The sequence below is a fragment of the Enhydra lutris genome, unplaced genomic scaffold (genome assembly GCF_002288905.1).
Source record: "Enhydra lutris kenyoni isolate GAN:26980312 unplaced genomic scaffold, ASM228890v2 scaffoldscaffold21, whole genome shotgun sequence".
Lineage (NCBI taxonomy): Eukaryota > Metazoa > Chordata > Mammalia > Carnivora > Mustelidae > Enhydra > Enhydra lutris.
In genome coordinates, this window is record NW_019154105.1 from 55,809,507 (window position 1) to 55,827,598 (window position 18,092).

An 18,092-nucleotide genomic window follows, 5' to 3' on the forward strand; every position below is an offset into this window, starting at 1 on the left:
AAATAAAATAAAATAAAATAACAAAACTACTTAGCTTTTTCTAAAAGCAAAAAGTGTAGTTAAGCTTTAAAAATTACCTGTATAATGGTATAGTTACCATAGAAATTCTTTTCCTAGCTCAGAAAGGTCAGGAGTTTTCCACAAAGAAAAAGATGGATAGATGGATGCATTTTCCTCCTCTAAAGCATTCAAAATACACACACACACAAAGAAGGAAAACACTGGAAGGTAAGTTTCCCTAGCAAGGAAGAAAGACTACAGACTATAGAGATTAGCATGACAGGAGAGCAAATAAAGTCCCAGTTATAATAATTAAAGTTAATCAAGGCATTCCTTTCAAAGCCTAAAATAAAAAGGAACAAGAGGAAAAAAATTATTTTCATCTTAATTCATGATACTGCTAAAAAGCCCTCCATAGTAAAGATATTCTGGAAGCTTTCTGAGTTAAGAAAGAAAAAAAGTGTAGTTGAGATGATTAATAACAGCTGTAACTTAGTGTGATAAAGTTATCTATACCTTCTCTATATGGACTTCTTTGATTTCAAGTTGCTCTGTCTCTTTCAATAGGTTTATTCTGGTATCTTCTAATGCTTTTATTTCTTCTTTTAATTCTGATGCTCGATTAAAATCCTGTAAGTTAATGCAATTTTCCAAAGCTTCTTTTGCCTCAATAAGCTTAACTTTTATTTCTGCCATCTAAGGAAAGATATAAATTGCTTTAGCAAAAGCTATTATTATGAACATCTATAGCAAACTAAAGAGTAATATTTAACATTATGACAACCCAGAAGTTAAGCAGAATCAGGCATATATAAAAAGTTGTGGTCTTCCTGATCCAAAGAAGGGCAAATCTTTCAGACTGCATAATCTGGTAACATTTTAGATACTCTTGTAGTTTAACTGTTAATCAATAATTTGACTCTGTGAGAACAATTCTGAAAATGTACAGCAAGAGGAAATAAAAGACTTGCACAGCTATGTTATACTCAAGCATTTATTTAATTTAGAAGAAATTTACCTTGAGTTCTTTCTTTCTTGCATCAGCTGGATCATCAGCACCAACAGTAACAATAGGCGCCCGAATCTCTGAGATAATTTCTGTAACCTGATAAATTATAAGTCGGAGCACATCCTTTAATATATGTTCTATATCATAAAATGAAACCAAACTGCTACACAGAACTCCAAATAGTATCCACAATCTCTTTAAAAATAGAGCAAAATAGAGTAAAGCACACATTCTACTTTCTAGACAATCTTGGGGGGGAGGGGATGACCAAACAATATATTTGACTAAAAACTCTAAGATTATGAGAAGGTAAACAGGTACATAGACACTGAAGATAAATTCCCTCATACAATGCTTGAAAAACAAAGAAAAATGAATATAGTATCTAATCTTAGGCACCAAAACCTAAAATTCTCTGTCTACATTCCTCAACTCCCTCCCTAGTTTAGCTCCACAGGAGTTAAATATAGAAAAACAGAATACGCTTTTATTCTTCCTTTGGGTATAGAATGCATAAATAATGCCAGCATGACTAAAGACTTTCCTTTCAGAACCACTGGGACACAAGAGTTGGCTGATTCAGGAAAAGGTTACATCCATATGAAGGTACTTAAGCAGACGTTGGATAACCACTAACTGGGAATGTTGTATGTTGTAGAAAGGATTTAAGTATAAGTATGTATAAGAAGGGGTTGGAAAAGACAACCCCTCAATTAATTTGCAATGCAAAGATTATATGAATTTATGAAAAGCACTGATACAGGTCTTTTTGGCTACCCCCGAAAAAAGGATACTTGGCAATAGTATAATAATAGATAACACTTAATTCTGTATTTACCAAGGACTGGATGAATGCTATTTCATTGAACAAGGTAGGTCTTATTGTTATTCTCATTTTACAGACATGTAAAAAGGCTAAATTAAATAACTTGCTGAAAGTCACAAAGCCAGAAAGTAGAAGGGATCTGAACCTAAGTGTGTCTAACATAAGCCAGCTCTCAAACACTCTAGTGATCAAGACACCTGTCCCTTCTACCCTAACTTGTTCTATTCAAACTGATTCAACAGAATGATAGGAAGAGAGGATGATTTTTCAAATGCATGTGTGGGAGAGACATTCAGTTTTAAAAACTAAAAATTTAATAGACAAGACTAAGACAAAAAGCAATTGTGAAGATACAGCAAAAAATACTGAAAAAAAAAAAAAAAAAAAAACAACAACAAAAAAAACAAGACAATCCTCAATCTCACTGACCAAAACCTTTTAACCTTTATCAACAATTAAGAAAATTACTTACAATTTGTGTTCTCTTATTATCATCTGTAACGATGCAGAGCAATCTCTCAACAAGAAAAGAAAGTAGGGATACTGGGGTTGTGGGTAGAGTAAGAATCTCCTGTAAAATAGCCAGTAGTCCTTTCCTACATTCAAAAAGAACTATTTTCATTTAACCATGACAGAAACACATTTTATCTCTAACATTTATTCTGCAGACTTAATTATATTTGTATCAGTTCTTTTTTATCACTATAGGTACAAAATATATGTACAGACTAGGTCAAAAATTCATGTTCTGCAAAAAAGTATTTTTTTATAAATGGCCCTACAATCTGTCATAAATCAACATGGTGAAATGACAAAATATCAGAAGTGAATCAAATTTTCAGATAGTGGGCACCTGGGTGGCTCAGTGGGTTAAAGCCTCTGCCTTCAGCTTAGGTCATGGTCCCAGGGTCCTGGGATCGAGCCCCATGTTGGGCTCTCTGCTCGGCAGGGAGCCTGCTTCCTCCTCTCTCTCTCTCTGCTTGCCTCTCTGCCTACTTGTGATCTCTCTCTGTCAAATAAATAAATAAAATCTTTAAAAAAAATTTTTTTCAGATAGTATCACTGGCCCTCTCTGTAATAGAGAATTTTTTTTTTTTTTTTTGACAGACAGAGATCATAAGTAGGCAGGGAGGCAGGCAGAGAGGGAGAGGGAAGCATGCTCCCCGTTGAGCAGAAAGCCCGACACAATGCTCGATCCCAGGACCCTGAGATCATTACCTGAGCCAAAGGCAGAGGCTCAACCCCCTGAGCCACCCAGGCACCCCTGTAATAGAAATCTTTAAGCAAAGCCTGCAATTTTATTGATTTATTTTGAAAAAATTGAATGTATTTCCATATATATGAACAAAATGGATACAAACTGCACAGGTAACACCTATATGCATATTTTTGCCCATGTATATATATGGGCAAATATATACATATATATATATAGTACATATATAGTACAGTACAATTCCAGAAATACAGTACAGTACTTTATTTTCTCTTCCTTATGATTTTCTTAATAACATTTTTTCTAGCTTACTTTATTATAAGAATATGATATATAATACATATAATATAGAAAATCATGTTAATCAACTGTTTACATCAATTTTTGTGTTATGCTTACTGGTAAAGCTTTTAGTCAATAGGCTATTAATAGTTTTGTTTTTTTTTTTAAGATTTTATTTATTTATTTGACAGAGAGATCGCAAGTAGGCAGAGAGGCAGGCAGAGAAAGAGAGGGAAGCACGCTCCCTGCTGAGCAGAGAGGGCTCGATCCCAGGATCCTGAGATCAGGACCTGAGCTGAAGGCAGAGGCTTAACCCACTGAGCTACCCAGCCACCCCAATAATTGGGTTTTTGAGAGGTCAACAGTTTTATGTGGATTTCTGACTCCACAGAGGTGGGATGGGGGATCAGGGAGTCAATTACATTTATGTATAAGTATATATGTATGTGAGTGCATACACACATACACACACACATACACGTATGTATACACAGAGAGAAAGGGTGTATTTCCTGCTAGATATTACACGGATAAGAGGAAAAAGAAAACTCTATTGCACTGTAGAGAGCTAGGTTAAATATAAATATATTTAATCATACTGTAACAAGAATATATTTCAATACAAGATATTAAAAGAGCAAATTAGGATGAGAATTAATATTTAGACATACCTTCCTCCTTCTTCACTTGTATCCAAAGACTTGATAATTAGAATCAACTGTTGACCTATAAATTCTTTTGACATCAAATTTCCAATATAGGAAAAATCATTTTTCTTTTCATCTTTCACAACTGGGATACTCTGAATATAACTAAAACAAGCAGAATAAATAAAATGTGTAAAATCTGTTTAAAAAAAACATTAAACAGGTCCCCCATGAGGTCAGAAAAGGGTCTTTTTCAGTTCATATAACTTCAACCAAATGGATGTTTATACCATGTTATACTAATTTGGCCTAAAGAATAAACTCTATGCGGTTGTTATGAACCGCTGCAAACAAACTTATGGGCTTGAATCAGAAAGAATTTGGAAAATATACTCATTAAAGATTCAAATTTCTTATGGGAAATTTTCAAAAAGCACATATTTATGTCTCTCAAATTGGTAACGTTATTTCAATGTAACCAGTATTCTCAATTAGAGTCTTGGATCCCTTTAATAAAAACTCAATTTTTCTTTTTTTCTTTTAAAGATTTTTATTTATTGAGAGAGAGCGCACAGAGGAAGAGTGAAAGGGAGAAGCAGACTCCCCGTTGAGCAGAGAGCCCAATGCAGGACTCCACCCCAGGACCCTGAGATCACCACTTAAACCAAAGACAAATGCTTAACCAACTCAGCCACCCAGGTACCCCCGCTTTTTTTTTTTTTTTCCTAAGATTTTTTTATTTGACAGAAGCAAGGGGAGCAGCAGGCAGAGGCAGAAGGAGCCCAACATGGGGGTAGATTGCTGGATCCCAGGATCCTGGGATCATGACCTGGGCTAAAGACAGACGCTCAACCAACTGAGCCACCCAGGCGCCCCTAAAAACTCAATTTTTCATAAAGAGCTAGTCTTCACTCATCATCCCTAACTGACCATTATTCTTTTGCTTAAAAGTAATAATTAATACTAATTATGCAAGTAATCCAGGAATGCAATGACCTTTTAAAAAATCAGAATAGAGCTTCATGAATTTGTATTATCCTTACTTAGAGGCCCTACTAATATCTGTATTGTTCTTATTTTAGTGTAGATACTCCTAAACAAGTACTATCAACTACCCTTTTATTCTTACTATCCCTGCTCAAATTAAGGTCTTTTACAAGCCTCACCTAGATAAAATTCAACAGCCTACCAAAAGATCTCTCTTTTTGTGTGAACAAAAAAGGCTACTTAAAGGTAGAATTAGGAGTTTAAGCTTACGCAATTGGTGCCTTTAAGCTGAAAGTAATATGAAAAACAATCCTGATGAAAAATGTCATTTTTAAAATGTCAACTGGGACGCCTCGGTGGCTCAGTGGGTTAGGCCTCTGCCTTCGGCTCAGGTCATGATCTCAGGGTCCTGGGATCGAGTCCCACATCGGGCTCTCTGCTCAGAGGGGAGTCTGCTTCCCCTCTCTCTCCGCCTGCCTCTCTACCTACTTGTGATCTCTCTATCAAATAAATAAATACAAATCTTTAAAAAAATAAATAAATAAAATGTCAACAAAAATCAAGTTATAAAAACTGCAGAACTATGTATGATGAATAAACTGACTCGCCTATAAAATGATAACCAAGAGTAAATAAAAGGTCACAAATCTCTGGCCATGAGATTAGGACTTTCAGTGGTATCAGCACTCTTTGGGTTCTAGTAGAAAACTAAAGGAAAGAAGCTAATAATTATCAAAATCATTAGCTTAGAATTACTGGTTTCTGACAGGCTATAAAACCTTCACTCATCTTTGAATCCTTCCCTCCCATTTGAGTACTTTACCACTCCAGCTTTAGCACAATGCATAGCATCAATAAATTTTTTAAAAATAATTTTTTAAATAAGTTCAAAGAGTAGTTGTTTCATTAATAGAGTACAAATCTCAAACTGCATAAATACAACTTAAAATGGACCCACCAATTTTAATTACCATGATATAATTTTTTTAACCATTTTTAAACACATTCATTACAATGAAGAGCACTCAAGAATAAGAAAGCCTTTTCCTAAAGCTCTCTTCAAGAATTTATACTTAAGGTCACTTTCTAAAACTTGTGTTGATGTCTCTTTTTCTTCCTCATATTTGGCAAGCCTAATTTAATATCCCTGATTTCTTCCTTTACGAGAATACCTCAGGTAACAGGAAATTGTTTCATATCAGAATTCTGAGTTATTACCTCTTTCTACTACAATATGTCTGAAAATACTTCTCTGAGATTATGAGGAAGTAATTTTTCCATTTAATTTTGTTTCTGTACCTGAATAAGCTTATCCTATCTAGTGATGTTGCTCCAAAAAGAAAGCCATTCTATTTCTAAGGTATTCTTTCAATAATAATTAAAATATAATTTTCAAAGTTTTCTTCTTTATAAATGAAAAAAAGTTGATTAAAAAGTTACCTATTTCAAAACTCACAGATTAAGTGACAGAGGAATTGTAAGAATCCCTGACTTCTCAGAGCGAGGGGAAGCAAGCTCCTTACCTACGGATTTCAGTAACTAAGAGTTAATGTGTGAAGCAATCCTTGAGGAGAGGCTCTCCCTCTATTACTTAAATATTTACTTCCTCATATTTTCTTTACTTTCTATAAGCATTTACTACTTTTATATTAATTCATATTATTAAACATTGCATCAAACTCATTTTGGACATATTGCAACATGGCCCAAACAGCATTATAATGAACACTCTAATTAAATAGTGAAGTCTGAAACAATTACTATTGAAACAGTAGATTCACACATATTTTTTATGATGTTACTATCAACTCAGGCTGTAAGTTTCCATTTTGGCTCACATTTAAGATATTTATCCTTGATTCAATATTTTGCCTACAAATTAAAATGCATTTATAGTTTTGCCTCCTAACTAATGTGTAATCATTATAAGCAAAAGCAGAACACTACATTCCACATAAAGAGAATTCAGGCCTACAATTCCTATTATATGGAAGAAGCTTTTTAAAAAATGCATCAAAAGCACAAAGTTAAAAATCTACACACCAAAATCTACCAAAATATATGTAACTTTTGGCCCAGCAATTTCACTTCTGGGAATCAACCCCATAAAATCCCAAACATACATAAAATGTATAGTTAACATAATTTTATCAGTGAAAACTGGAATCACACTAAACGTCCATTAACAGAGAAGTAAATTAAGCATTGCCATCATACTATGGGATAATATGTTGTCAAGACCATGGTAAATTTATATGCACCAACATATAATGATCACAGATATAAGAGGCTGGGAAAAAAACCAAAAATATGTCTTGTGTGCTATGTTTAAAAAAATTTATATAAATTTTTAAAAAATTATGTATTTTAATATATGTGTATATAAATGTAAAGAAAGAGGTCTGAAAGTGTATATCCTAAATTGTTAACTCAGATAAATGGAATTGAGGAATTAGGAGATGAAAAAAATTCCACATTTTTCTTCTACATATTTCTATATTTGAATTTTGACAAGAGTCGCATTCGTGTTTGACTTAGTAATTTTAAAGTGAAATGAGAATAATAAAGAAAAAGGTGTATCTTGAAAAAGCTTTAAAAAACAAAAAGCCAAAAAGTGAAAGTTTTAATTAATATTAAACTAGCCACCAAGGTTCACCTTGTCAGTTGGAAAAGTATGGCCCATGCACCAGATACGACCAGCTGCTTGTTTTCATACAGCTTGTAAGCTAAGAGTTTTACATTTTTATTTTTTTAAAGATTTACTTATTTATTTGACAGATACTGATCACAAGTTGGCAGAGAGGCAGGCAGAGAGAGAGAGGGGAAGCATGCTTCCCGCTGAGCAGAGAGCCCGACGCGGGGCTCGATCCCAGGACCCTGAGATCATGACCTAAGCGGAAGGCAGAGGCTTAACCCACTGAGCCACCCAGGTGCTCCAAGTTTTACATTTTTAAATGGAAGTTTGTTTACACATGGATGTATACACAAATACATTTGAAAATATATACAGATGTGGGGCGCATGGGCGGCTCAGTGGGTTAAACCTCTGCCTTTGGGTCAGGTCATGATCTCAGGGTCCTGGGATCAAGCCCCGCATCAGGCTCTCTGCTCAGCAGGGAGCCTGCTTCCCCCTCTCTCTGGGCCTACTTCTGATCTGTCTCTGTCAAATAAATAAAATCTTTTTTTAAAAAATGTAAAAAAATATATATATATACAGATAAAAATTGTATGAAATTAAAATTTAATGTCCATATAAGTAGAAAAAAGTTTTATTGGAAAACAGTTACAATCATTCATTACATATTCTCTGGCTGTTTTTGAACCCCCACAGCAGAACTGTCATTATGACACAGGTCTACAGACTAAAATAGTTACTATCTGACCCTCAGAAAAGGTTTGCCAACCAATTTCAAAGAGTTAACACATCATCATTATCAACTTTATGGAAAAATGTTCATAATCACATCCTAACGGTTTTAAGGAATGTCCCTAAACATATTGACTTTTTACTCTCTCAGTGTACTGTCCAGCACAGAATATTCTTCAGAAAGACTCAATGTACATTCCTATTTATCCCTGCCTAGCCAAAAAATGGTTTTTAATTGACCCCCAATCAAGCATGACTTTGAAAGAGGAGGCTAAGGGTTGACACATGCAGGAACAAAAGTACAATTCAAACAAAAAGAAAAAATTTTACCTTAGTAAATACTCTGCATATACTATGGGCTCTGGCAGAATCTGCTCCAAAAATTCTTCACCCTCATCTCCTTTCGATTTCACATATTCACAAAGAACACGCCAATACAAAGCATTTTCAGGAGTCAACGTTTCTGTTGGAATCAGTTTCCTTCATTTAAAAGGGAGAGAATAAGAAAAAGAATAATCTTAAAGTTAAAAATTTGAATGGATATAAAAAATGGGAAATAAAAAGCAGATCTGATTTAAAACTAGCATCCTTTTAATTTGCAAAGTCATTATCTTATCCACCCACACACAAATGAAAATATTTAGAGAAAAAGAATCAAACAAGCAAGCATACAAGAGGGAAGCATGTTGTTGGACTTTCCATGGTAAGCTAATGCAAAAATGGGGAAAAAAAAGAATGCAGCTAAAGTAGTCTATGATAAGGTAGTGAGTTCTTACACAAGGAGGATAAATAGAAAAGACATCAACCAGAGTAAAGAAAACACAAGTGAGGTAGACAAAAGCTATTGAAACAGTCTGAAGTAATTAGAAAAGAACTAATTGTAATTGCAGAAGTTCCTGAGCATCACATTACAAGTAATGAATAATATACCTGCCATCGTTATTTTTACAGATTTCTGCCAGTTCATTAAGAGGAGTCACTGAAAATAAGGCATTAAGAACAGAGACTGCCACTTCAGAAGAATTTTCCACATCTAACCGATGAAGTAACTCTAATATATTTCCTTCAGTGAAACGTAGCCAGCCTTGGAGAAGATGCTTCTGCACTGCTTGTTTCACAGCATCTGTTAAGTCATTTGAAATATAAGTGAACATAGGCTCCCTCTAGCTTCCATTTCCTATATTTTGTCTGTATTAATTACCTTTTATCAGATTAATGTTAACATAAAACCAACATTTATAATAAAAATGAGAAGAGACTAAGAACAACAAAGAAAAATACTGAAAAAAAAAAAATAAAGGTACAATAATATTGCAAAAGTCACAATGCTGCTTACTTCTAATGAAAATGGAAAAGGCCCAAACCCAAACGCTCAACCAGTATCACAGCCTACAAAAATTTCTGCATTCCTTCTCCCCAGGGTTCACTGACTACAGTGTTAGTCCTAACATTATGATAGCGATTTTATTACCTGATGCCTGACTTCTTCTATTACATGACTGCTATTTGCAGTAGTGAATCATACAAGCATGTATCATTGAACAAACTTTATTCTTAGTTTTTAGTCATCCTCCCAGTCATTAGTCTGCTGACAATGTTTTAAAACTCAAGTTTTCTTGCTACAGCAAAATTAAGCTATCTTAGTCTTCTCATGGGGTTTGGAAATTTAAAATATATTATTCCTCATCATTCCTATAAGCAGAGTCCCTAGTTTTAACAGAGAGAAAAAGGGAAAAAAAGGGTGCCTGGGTGGCTCAGTGGGTTAAGCCTCTGCCTTCCACTCAGGTCATGATCTCAGCATCCTGGGATCGAGCCCCGCATCGGGCTCTCTGCTTGGCAGGGAACCTGCTTCCCTCCCCGCTTTCTCTGCCTGCCTCTTTGCCTACTTGTGATCTCTCTGTCAAATAAATAAATAAAATCTTAAAAAAAAAAAGGAAAAAAAAAAGGAAAATTATGCTACTCTGATCATTCCTAATTTGTTTCCATAACATGGCACACATTCCTATCAAGATACACACAAAGGGGAGAGTGCCTGGGTGGCTCAGTCCATTAAGTGTCTGCCTTGAGGTTGGGTCATAATCCAGGGTCCTGGGATTATGTCCAGTGTCAGGCCTTCCTGCTCAGCCTAAGTGGGAGGTCATCTGCTTCTTTCTCTCTCAAATACAAAAAAAAAAAAAACAAAAAAATATAAACAAAAAAAAAAAAAAAAGAAAAGAAAAGAAAGGAAAAAAAATACACAAAAGGAATAAGGGAATAGATAGCACTTTTTTATATAAGAGAGAGTTGAAAAGAGTTTCTGCCCTACCTCTGATATAAATTAGCTATATAGCCTTCAGATATAGTTTCATTTGTAAAACACAGGAAAATTTTTAAAAAAACACCGCTCCTTTAACTACCAGGATCTTTAACCCTTTGAAATGTTTTCTACATGATGTAACCAGCTAAACTTTGACAGGCCATGTCAATGACAAGCTTACTTGACATAATTAAGGACACATGCTTTCTAAATCTTCAAAATCTACTACAGCAAAACCTAGTAATGTTTTGTATATACAGAAGTCTATCTTACCTGATCTGTCATTAAGACCTTGTTGAAGGAGCATTACTCTCTGAGCAATGGACATAGCTCTCATATGAACCTTTTCAGCTAAAACCTTAAAGAGATAGTAATGATAATAAGGTGGTCATTAAACTCAACACAGTCTACATATTTCATAACTAGTAATATCTCCATCTAATAACCCAGAATTTCCAAAACAATTTAATATCTGTAACAAATTCAATGTAATAAGAATCTACCTAAATTATCTATACTCCCCATCCATAAAAATCCATAAAAATTGAAGAAATCATTATTACATGCCAAATATTTTTCAAAAGTATTTTAAGAATATGTCTACACAAGTTACTAGGCCTATTTACCTGATAAGCCAGCTTTCTGACAGCCTCCTTTACATCCTTGGTGCGCTCCACGATTTTTGCCAAAGTCTTTGCTGATGGTGCAATACATGATAACACTGCACGCCTAACTTCTGGATTTGAATCATTTTCAATCAAAGTAATATATGCTAAAAATAGAGCAATACATTTTAGTACACTAAAGAAATATTATCTATTTAACCACAGTCATAAGCCCACATTTTGATATCTGACAACATGTTTTATAAAGATATTCATTTTTGGGGCACCTGGGTGGCTCAGTTGTTAAGTGTCTGCCTCCAGCTCAGGTCATGATCCCAGGGTCCTGGGATGGAGCTCCATACCAGGCTCCCTGCTCAGCAGGAAGCCTGCTTCTCCTTCTCCCACTCCGCCCCCCGCTTGTGTTCCCTCTCTCACGTGGTCTCTCTCTGTCAAATAAATAAATAAAATCTTAAAAAAAAAATTCATTTTTTAGTCTTGCACATTTAATTTTAGCAAAACATTTTTCTCTGCCAACTTCCTTTTAAAAATAGAATAAGAAATTTGTCAATAGACTAGGCACAAAGGCTAAAACTAAAAACAAAGAGCCCTAAAGATCATGGAAAATCCATCAATAAGATTATGTCTTTGCTAATCAAGATCTAGAAGATAGGCTAGCATAGCAGGCAATATATTTTAAAATAATAAGGCTTTATAAAAAAAAAAAAAGTTCTCGTTTTACTCCCTGAAACCAAATCCATTCCCTGTATGTAAATGTTTATTCACCCTTACTTTTCAAATTTTCCCCAGTTTTATACTTAAGTACATGTTGACTATTAAACATTTATTTTATACAATATTATGTGTACCATTTAACACCAAAAACTATTAATCAAAACTGACTATAAACTAGTAACAAGGACAAAGAGAAAAATGAAAATGTGCCCAAAATGTAGATAGGCATATATGGAAAGGTGGAATATGGTATCTTTATAAGCCCAGAGGCAGAGAAAAATTTCTTAAACAAAAGAAAGTGCAAATCAAAAAAAAGAAAAGAAAAAAAGCACAAGTCATAAAGTCAGAGACTGATTAATTCTGACATTTGTAATTTCTAACAGAAGATATCCCAAAGAGGGTGAAACAAAGAGCCATCTAAAGTTTAAAAAGATCTACAATTCACACAATTCCAAAATTTCTTTCTAAATCAATAAGTAATCAATAAGACAACAGAAAAATGAGAACACATTAATAGGCATTATATAGAAGAAATACAGCTGACTGTTAAATATATGAAAAGATGCATAAAAAGGATATATATCACACATACAGATAAACAAAAATTTTAAAATCTGACAATAATCTAACACTGGAAAGAATATGGATCAATGAATGTTTTTATGCACTGTTACTGGGGTTATTAATTGGTAAACTGTTTTGTAGAACACTTGTATCTTATCTAATAAAGCTGAATGTGCATATATCCTAACAAGTCCACCTTAGGTATATATCCCAGAAAACACTCTTTAACCTGTGCACCAGAAGCCATGATAAGAAGTTCAAAGCAACAAAACCATTATTGCAGAGCAAAATAACTGGAAACCAGATGGTCTGTCATTATTAGAAATAATTAACTGTGTTACAATTTATACAACAGAATGCTCTAAGACAGTAAATATATCAACATGGATGAATGTTACAATTATAAATAATTATTGGAAAATACAGAGAAGTATGACTCATATAGCATACAAAAATGACGGGCAAAACTTTTTAAAGATACACACATGTGGCTAATTGTTTAAAACAGAAAGACAAAAGAATAATTAACCCAAAATTCAGGATAATCTAACTGTGAGGGAGACTGGGTGAGACATAAGGTAGACTTCAAAGGCACTGATGATGCTCTATTTTTTTAAGTTGGGTGGTGGCTACCTGGGTATTTTAAAAAATCATACATATATTAATATAAATTATATATATATAATTTGGTTATATATATAAACTATAAATATATATATAAATTAAATATATATATATTTGACCTACACTATTCCACATAGAGAGAGAGAGAGAGGGGAAAAAAAAAAAGCTCTCTACTGAGAATTTAACAAAGTCAAGGAAAGGAAAAAGAATTTAAGAAGTTACACATACCATTAACAACAGGACATTCATCATCTTTGGGATCCTGAAGTCGTGAAAGAGCCAGAACTGCCTGTATCCTCACATTTGGAATTTTATCTTTCAATCTAATAAGCATGGCTTCATTAATTTTATCAAACAAATCATCATCAATCTGGGCATTTTCTGGCATACTTCCCAACAGCTTGTTTATGAGCTGGCACACTCTAAACCTAACTGCATTGCTGTTTGCTTCATGAGACTGAAATGGGAACAAATCACAATTTATTTACAATCACAAATCATTTGAATTTGTTTAGAATTCAGAAACTTACTAAAGTTCTTCACTCGCAGAGAAACTACAATTGTTACCTTTATCCATATGCATACTAAAAGTCTCACAATACACACAGTCCTAAAGTATAAGCTAAATTACAAGAGCATACTTCTCTTTGTAGGAATTCTTACTTTACTTCTAAAACAGAAAACTCATTTAAAATGCTCTGAGAACTGGCTAAGAGAGATCATTAAACACTTAATACTGCAGTTATTTTAAGTCCATTTTTTAATCTCAATGACAGTTATAGTATTTCCCACAAAAGGCAGAGACTCATTCACAGACATTTTCTCAGTTAATAAATATTTCATTCTTGGGGCGCCTGGGTGGCTCAGTGGATTAAGCCGCTGCCTTCAGCTCAGGTCATGATCTCAGGGTCCTGGGACTGAGCCCCACATTGAGCTCTCTGCAGGAAGCCTGCTTCCCCCCCTCTCTCTGCCTGCCTCTCTACCTACTTGTGATCTCTCTCTCTGTAAAAAATAAATAAATAAATATTTCATTCTCTAAGACATATAAACTCCCATGGCCCTTTTGATATGCAAAATTTTCTACACTACTTCCCCAAAGTTCCAGTTTTCATACCTTTAAAAGAAAGGTAAACAAATAATTTAAAATGCCACCATCTTCCTCTTCCTCATCATCTTCCATATCTGACTGGTGAAATGAAGTAACAAACTTGGCTGCAAAGTCTATTACTCTCTCCACGGCTGGTTCACGTTTATAGACCACCATAGCATATTTAAGATAATGAACAAACTCCTCATGAAAAACTGTTTTAACATCCACCTGAAAGACAAAGAGAAACCCTTCACAAACTGCACTGATACAATCCCTTTCTCCCAACAGTACCAGAAGACTGCTGAAAGCCCTAGTCATAACTCAGAAAAACTAAAATCATTATTTAGTAAACTCTCAGCTCAGTTTCCAAACTATCAAAGGGAAAAAAAAAACCAAACTGCACAAATTTCTCTCCAGAGAAATGTACTTTTCCAAGGAAAACAAATGTGAATATTGACAGTGCCAGATATTAGTAAAAATAGGCTTCTTCATGAAACAACCCAAAATCGACAATGGCTTTCATATTTTACCACAATTTTAATTTTACACAGCAATTACCTTTTCACATCCTATCTCACATCCTTAAACCCGATTATACTAACTTAGTTTTTCTTGGACCTCAAAATAATTTATTTTCCCGAAAGTCATTGTCCTATTCTTCTCAAGGCACCACTCAAAACAGTAGTTACATAAATAGAAAGATCCGGGTCTTAATGGTTAATTTGTTATTCGGTGATTCCATTCAATTTAAGTGTGAATACTTTGGCGTTCCTGATGTGGGCGGTGACCTGAGGGACAACAACCGCTGAACCTCCCCGTTCAGGATCCACCCAGCGGCCCCACACTTGGCGCCTGGTCGGCCAGGTGCTTGTAAACGTTGCTTTCCAAATTCACAAAGAATTAACGGTCCGCGCCGGAGGCTGCTGGGGAGAGGGAGTGCCCGGGCGACGTCGGGCAGGCCTCCAGGCCTCTCCGAACTGGTTCAGAAGGTTGGAGTCCGGAGGGCCATGGGAGGCTCCTGGGGGAAGCTGGTCCCAGGAGGGCGAGGGGCGGCGGCCGAGACCCCCGGCTGCGCTTACCGTGCGGTAGGTGCGGCTCAGCGCCACCACTAGCTTCGCCTGGTTTTGGTGTGGCTGCTGCGCCAGCTGAAAGGCCTCCTTAACTGGCAGCAGCTTCTTCTCCGCCCCCATGGCGGCGGGACCCGGCCGGGACGAGCCTCGTCTGCTGCAAGCTGCAGACGCCCTACAGAGCGCAGGTCAAGGATACAAAATCGCCTCAGGTCCGGGTTAGCCAGTGGCTGAGCACCGAGGGTGGAGTTACCGCCAGAGCGTTCAAATAACTCCCGCGGGAGAAGGAAATACCGCGAGACTGCCGCGGGAGCGGGAACAGAGAGGTCCATCTCCCTCAAGTACGGCACTTGGGGCGCATGCGCTTAGGATCTGCGCGGAGGTTTTGCGAGTGGGAAGTGGCGTTTGTAAGAGGAGGGTAGTTGGCTTGCCCGGAAGTGGTATCGGCCGCTTGCAGAAGGGCGGTTTTGCCGTCCAGGCAGAGGTAGTGGTGCCAGGCCTATCCGGGTGGTGCCCCTGGGCGTGGGGCGAGAAAGAAGAAAGGATCTTCTATGGGTGAGAACAGGGAATCTGAGGGGAACAGTTTCTGCTCCGGCTAAATAGGGGAGCTGGGGATGCCAAGCGTAGGGGTTCGTTTAGAGATCCGTCGAGAGGGGGAGAGGGCGTGCTGGAGGCTGGGCAGCGGCCCGGCTTCCCCTGAGAAAGCAGACGTTCCGGATCTGCTGAGGGGGGCGTTACGAGGTCTGCTGATGGAAGCGCGCCTCCGTCATTTTAAACTTTAGGACCGCGGCTGGTGGAGGGTCTGCAAAAGGGAGGCAGTCTGGGAAGAGCTGTAAAGAGAGGCATGATTTAATTTAGACCCAGCTTATTCTAGATGCACCAGCTCCCGAGGCCTAGTTTACAGGGGTGCCTAACGACAATGTATTCAACAAAGGAGAACACGGGATGGTGTTTAGGGTAGTGGTAAAGAAAAAGAAATTTGGAATGCCTTCCAGCAGGAACTAGGTCTTTAAACTTTAAAAAAAAAAAAATGGAATTATATCAGACAAAAACATCTCAATACTCACAGCCAGCTAAAGAAATAGATTATAAAGCCGCCTGCATACCTTTTTCCAATTGAATTACCTTCTCTCTCCATCATTAACGGCTTTTCTGAAGTCAGCTGTTTTATGTATTAATGACATATGAATAAGTCTCTGAAAAATATACTGTATTGTTTTCATGTTCCAACATTATATAAATCGTCATTTGCAAACAAAATAGTCCTTTGCAACTTGCTTTTTTCAATTAGTATTGTTGTTGAGGTTTATTCATATGGATACTTTCAAAATAATAACTTACACCTTATTTGCCAGACACTATTCTAAGCACTTTACTTCATTCAGTCCTTACGAACAACCCCGATAACGTAACTTCTAGCTCCTTTTAAGATGAAGAAACAGAGGCACAGATGGGTTGCTGTAGTATTCTGTTCTATGGACATTTGATAATTTATTCACCCATTTTCTTGCTTCATATTATACATACAACACTGTAAGTATTCAAATGCTAAAGTAATTAATATGGTTGCATTTAGGCTGCCTATAATTTCAAATTATCAAGAGGTCTAATTCAGAAAAAGCAAAGAAGTATGAGTATTTTAGGTTAATCAGCTGGAGCAAAAGCGTAGAGGCTGAAAAATTCATGGGATATACTGCTAACATAAGTAGCTAAATGTAGAATGCCTGGAAAGCTATGGAGAAAGAAAGCTAGAAATGGCATTAATTTATTAGCCAAGTATATCCAAGATATTATTTCAACACGTAATCAACAAATTACTAATGGAATGATTTACATTCTCTTTTCTCTACTTAGTCTTTGAAATTCAGTGTTATTTTACACTAGCCACATTTTGGGTGCTCCATAGACATATGGGGCCAGTGACTACATTATCTGATAGTGTGAAACTGTTATTATTTTGAGAACCATTGTGTATGCCATTTGTTTTTCATGTAAAATTGGCGAACTAGAAATTAGAACAAACTGACAGAGACATTTTTCTTATTTTGCGGCCTTTAATTGCTTGGCTTTTTTTATTCTTTGGGTCCTTACTACCTGTTCCTCTGACTCTGAAGTTTCTAACAATATTATTTCCTTTACTGTATTTTATTGGGTGATCTCTCCACTAATGAGAGATGACTTGGTATCATTTTGTCAGATACTGAAGGATGAGGCATCTGGCCACCAGAGGGCAGCCTAACTATATTGATTAACTTTTTTTAGGCTTTAGTAACAAGGTTTTGTTTAGTATTTTTTGGTCATTATAATCTGAAAAATAAAAAAGAAAGGTGAAGAAAGAAAAGAAAGAATTTGAAAAAAGAAAGGTGGATCATAAAATGAAAAGGCAACCTTTGCAAAGTATATTTCCCATAAGGAGTTAATATCCAAAATATATAAGAAACTCCTACAATTTAATAAGTAAAAAGCAAAAACCTAGTTAAAAAATGAGCAAAAGACCTGAATAGACGTTTTTCCACAGAAGACATACAGCCAACAAGTATATGAAGAGGTGCTCAACATCACTAATTACCAGAGAAATGCAAATCAAAACCTCAGTGAGATATCACCTCACAGCTGTTGGGATGACTATTAGCAAAAAATTGAAAGATAACAAGTGTTAGTGAGGATGTGGAGAAAAGAGAACCCTTATACATTTTGGTGGGAATGTAAATTGTCATAGCCATTATATAGAAAACAGTCTGGAGTTTCTTCAAAAAATTAAAAAGAGAAATACCAATGTG

General features: G+C 35.9%; 1 protein-coding gene across 1 annotated transcript in view; it reads right to left on the reverse strand.

The window, feature by feature from the left end:
• LOC111149298 (non-SMC condensin I complex subunit G) overlaps positions 1-15,435 on the reverse strand; it is a 57,764-nt gene extending 42,329 nt beyond the window's left edge. The window contains exons 1-11 of the mRNA XM_022506288.1: positions 15,325-15,435; positions 14,270-14,473; positions 13,384-13,612; positions 11,257-11,402; positions 10,904-10,988; positions 9,265-9,457; positions 8,665-8,814; positions 4,005-4,145; positions 2,308-2,431; positions 1,019-1,105; positions 517-696 (exon numbers count right to left, since the gene is read on the reverse strand). Of these exons, the coding sequence (XP_022361996.1) occupies positions 517-696; positions 1,019-1,105; positions 2,308-2,431; positions 4,005-4,145; positions 8,665-8,814; positions 9,265-9,457; positions 10,904-10,988; positions 11,257-11,402; positions 13,384-13,612; positions 14,270-14,473; positions 15,325-15,435 (1,650 nt within the window). The remainder of the gene's footprint in view (positions 1-516; positions 697-1,018; positions 1,106-2,307; positions 2,432-4,004; positions 4,146-8,664; positions 8,815-9,264; positions 9,458-10,903; positions 10,989-11,256; positions 11,403-13,383; positions 13,613-14,269; positions 14,474-15,324) is intronic.
• Positions 15,436-18,092: the final 2,657 nt, after the last annotated feature.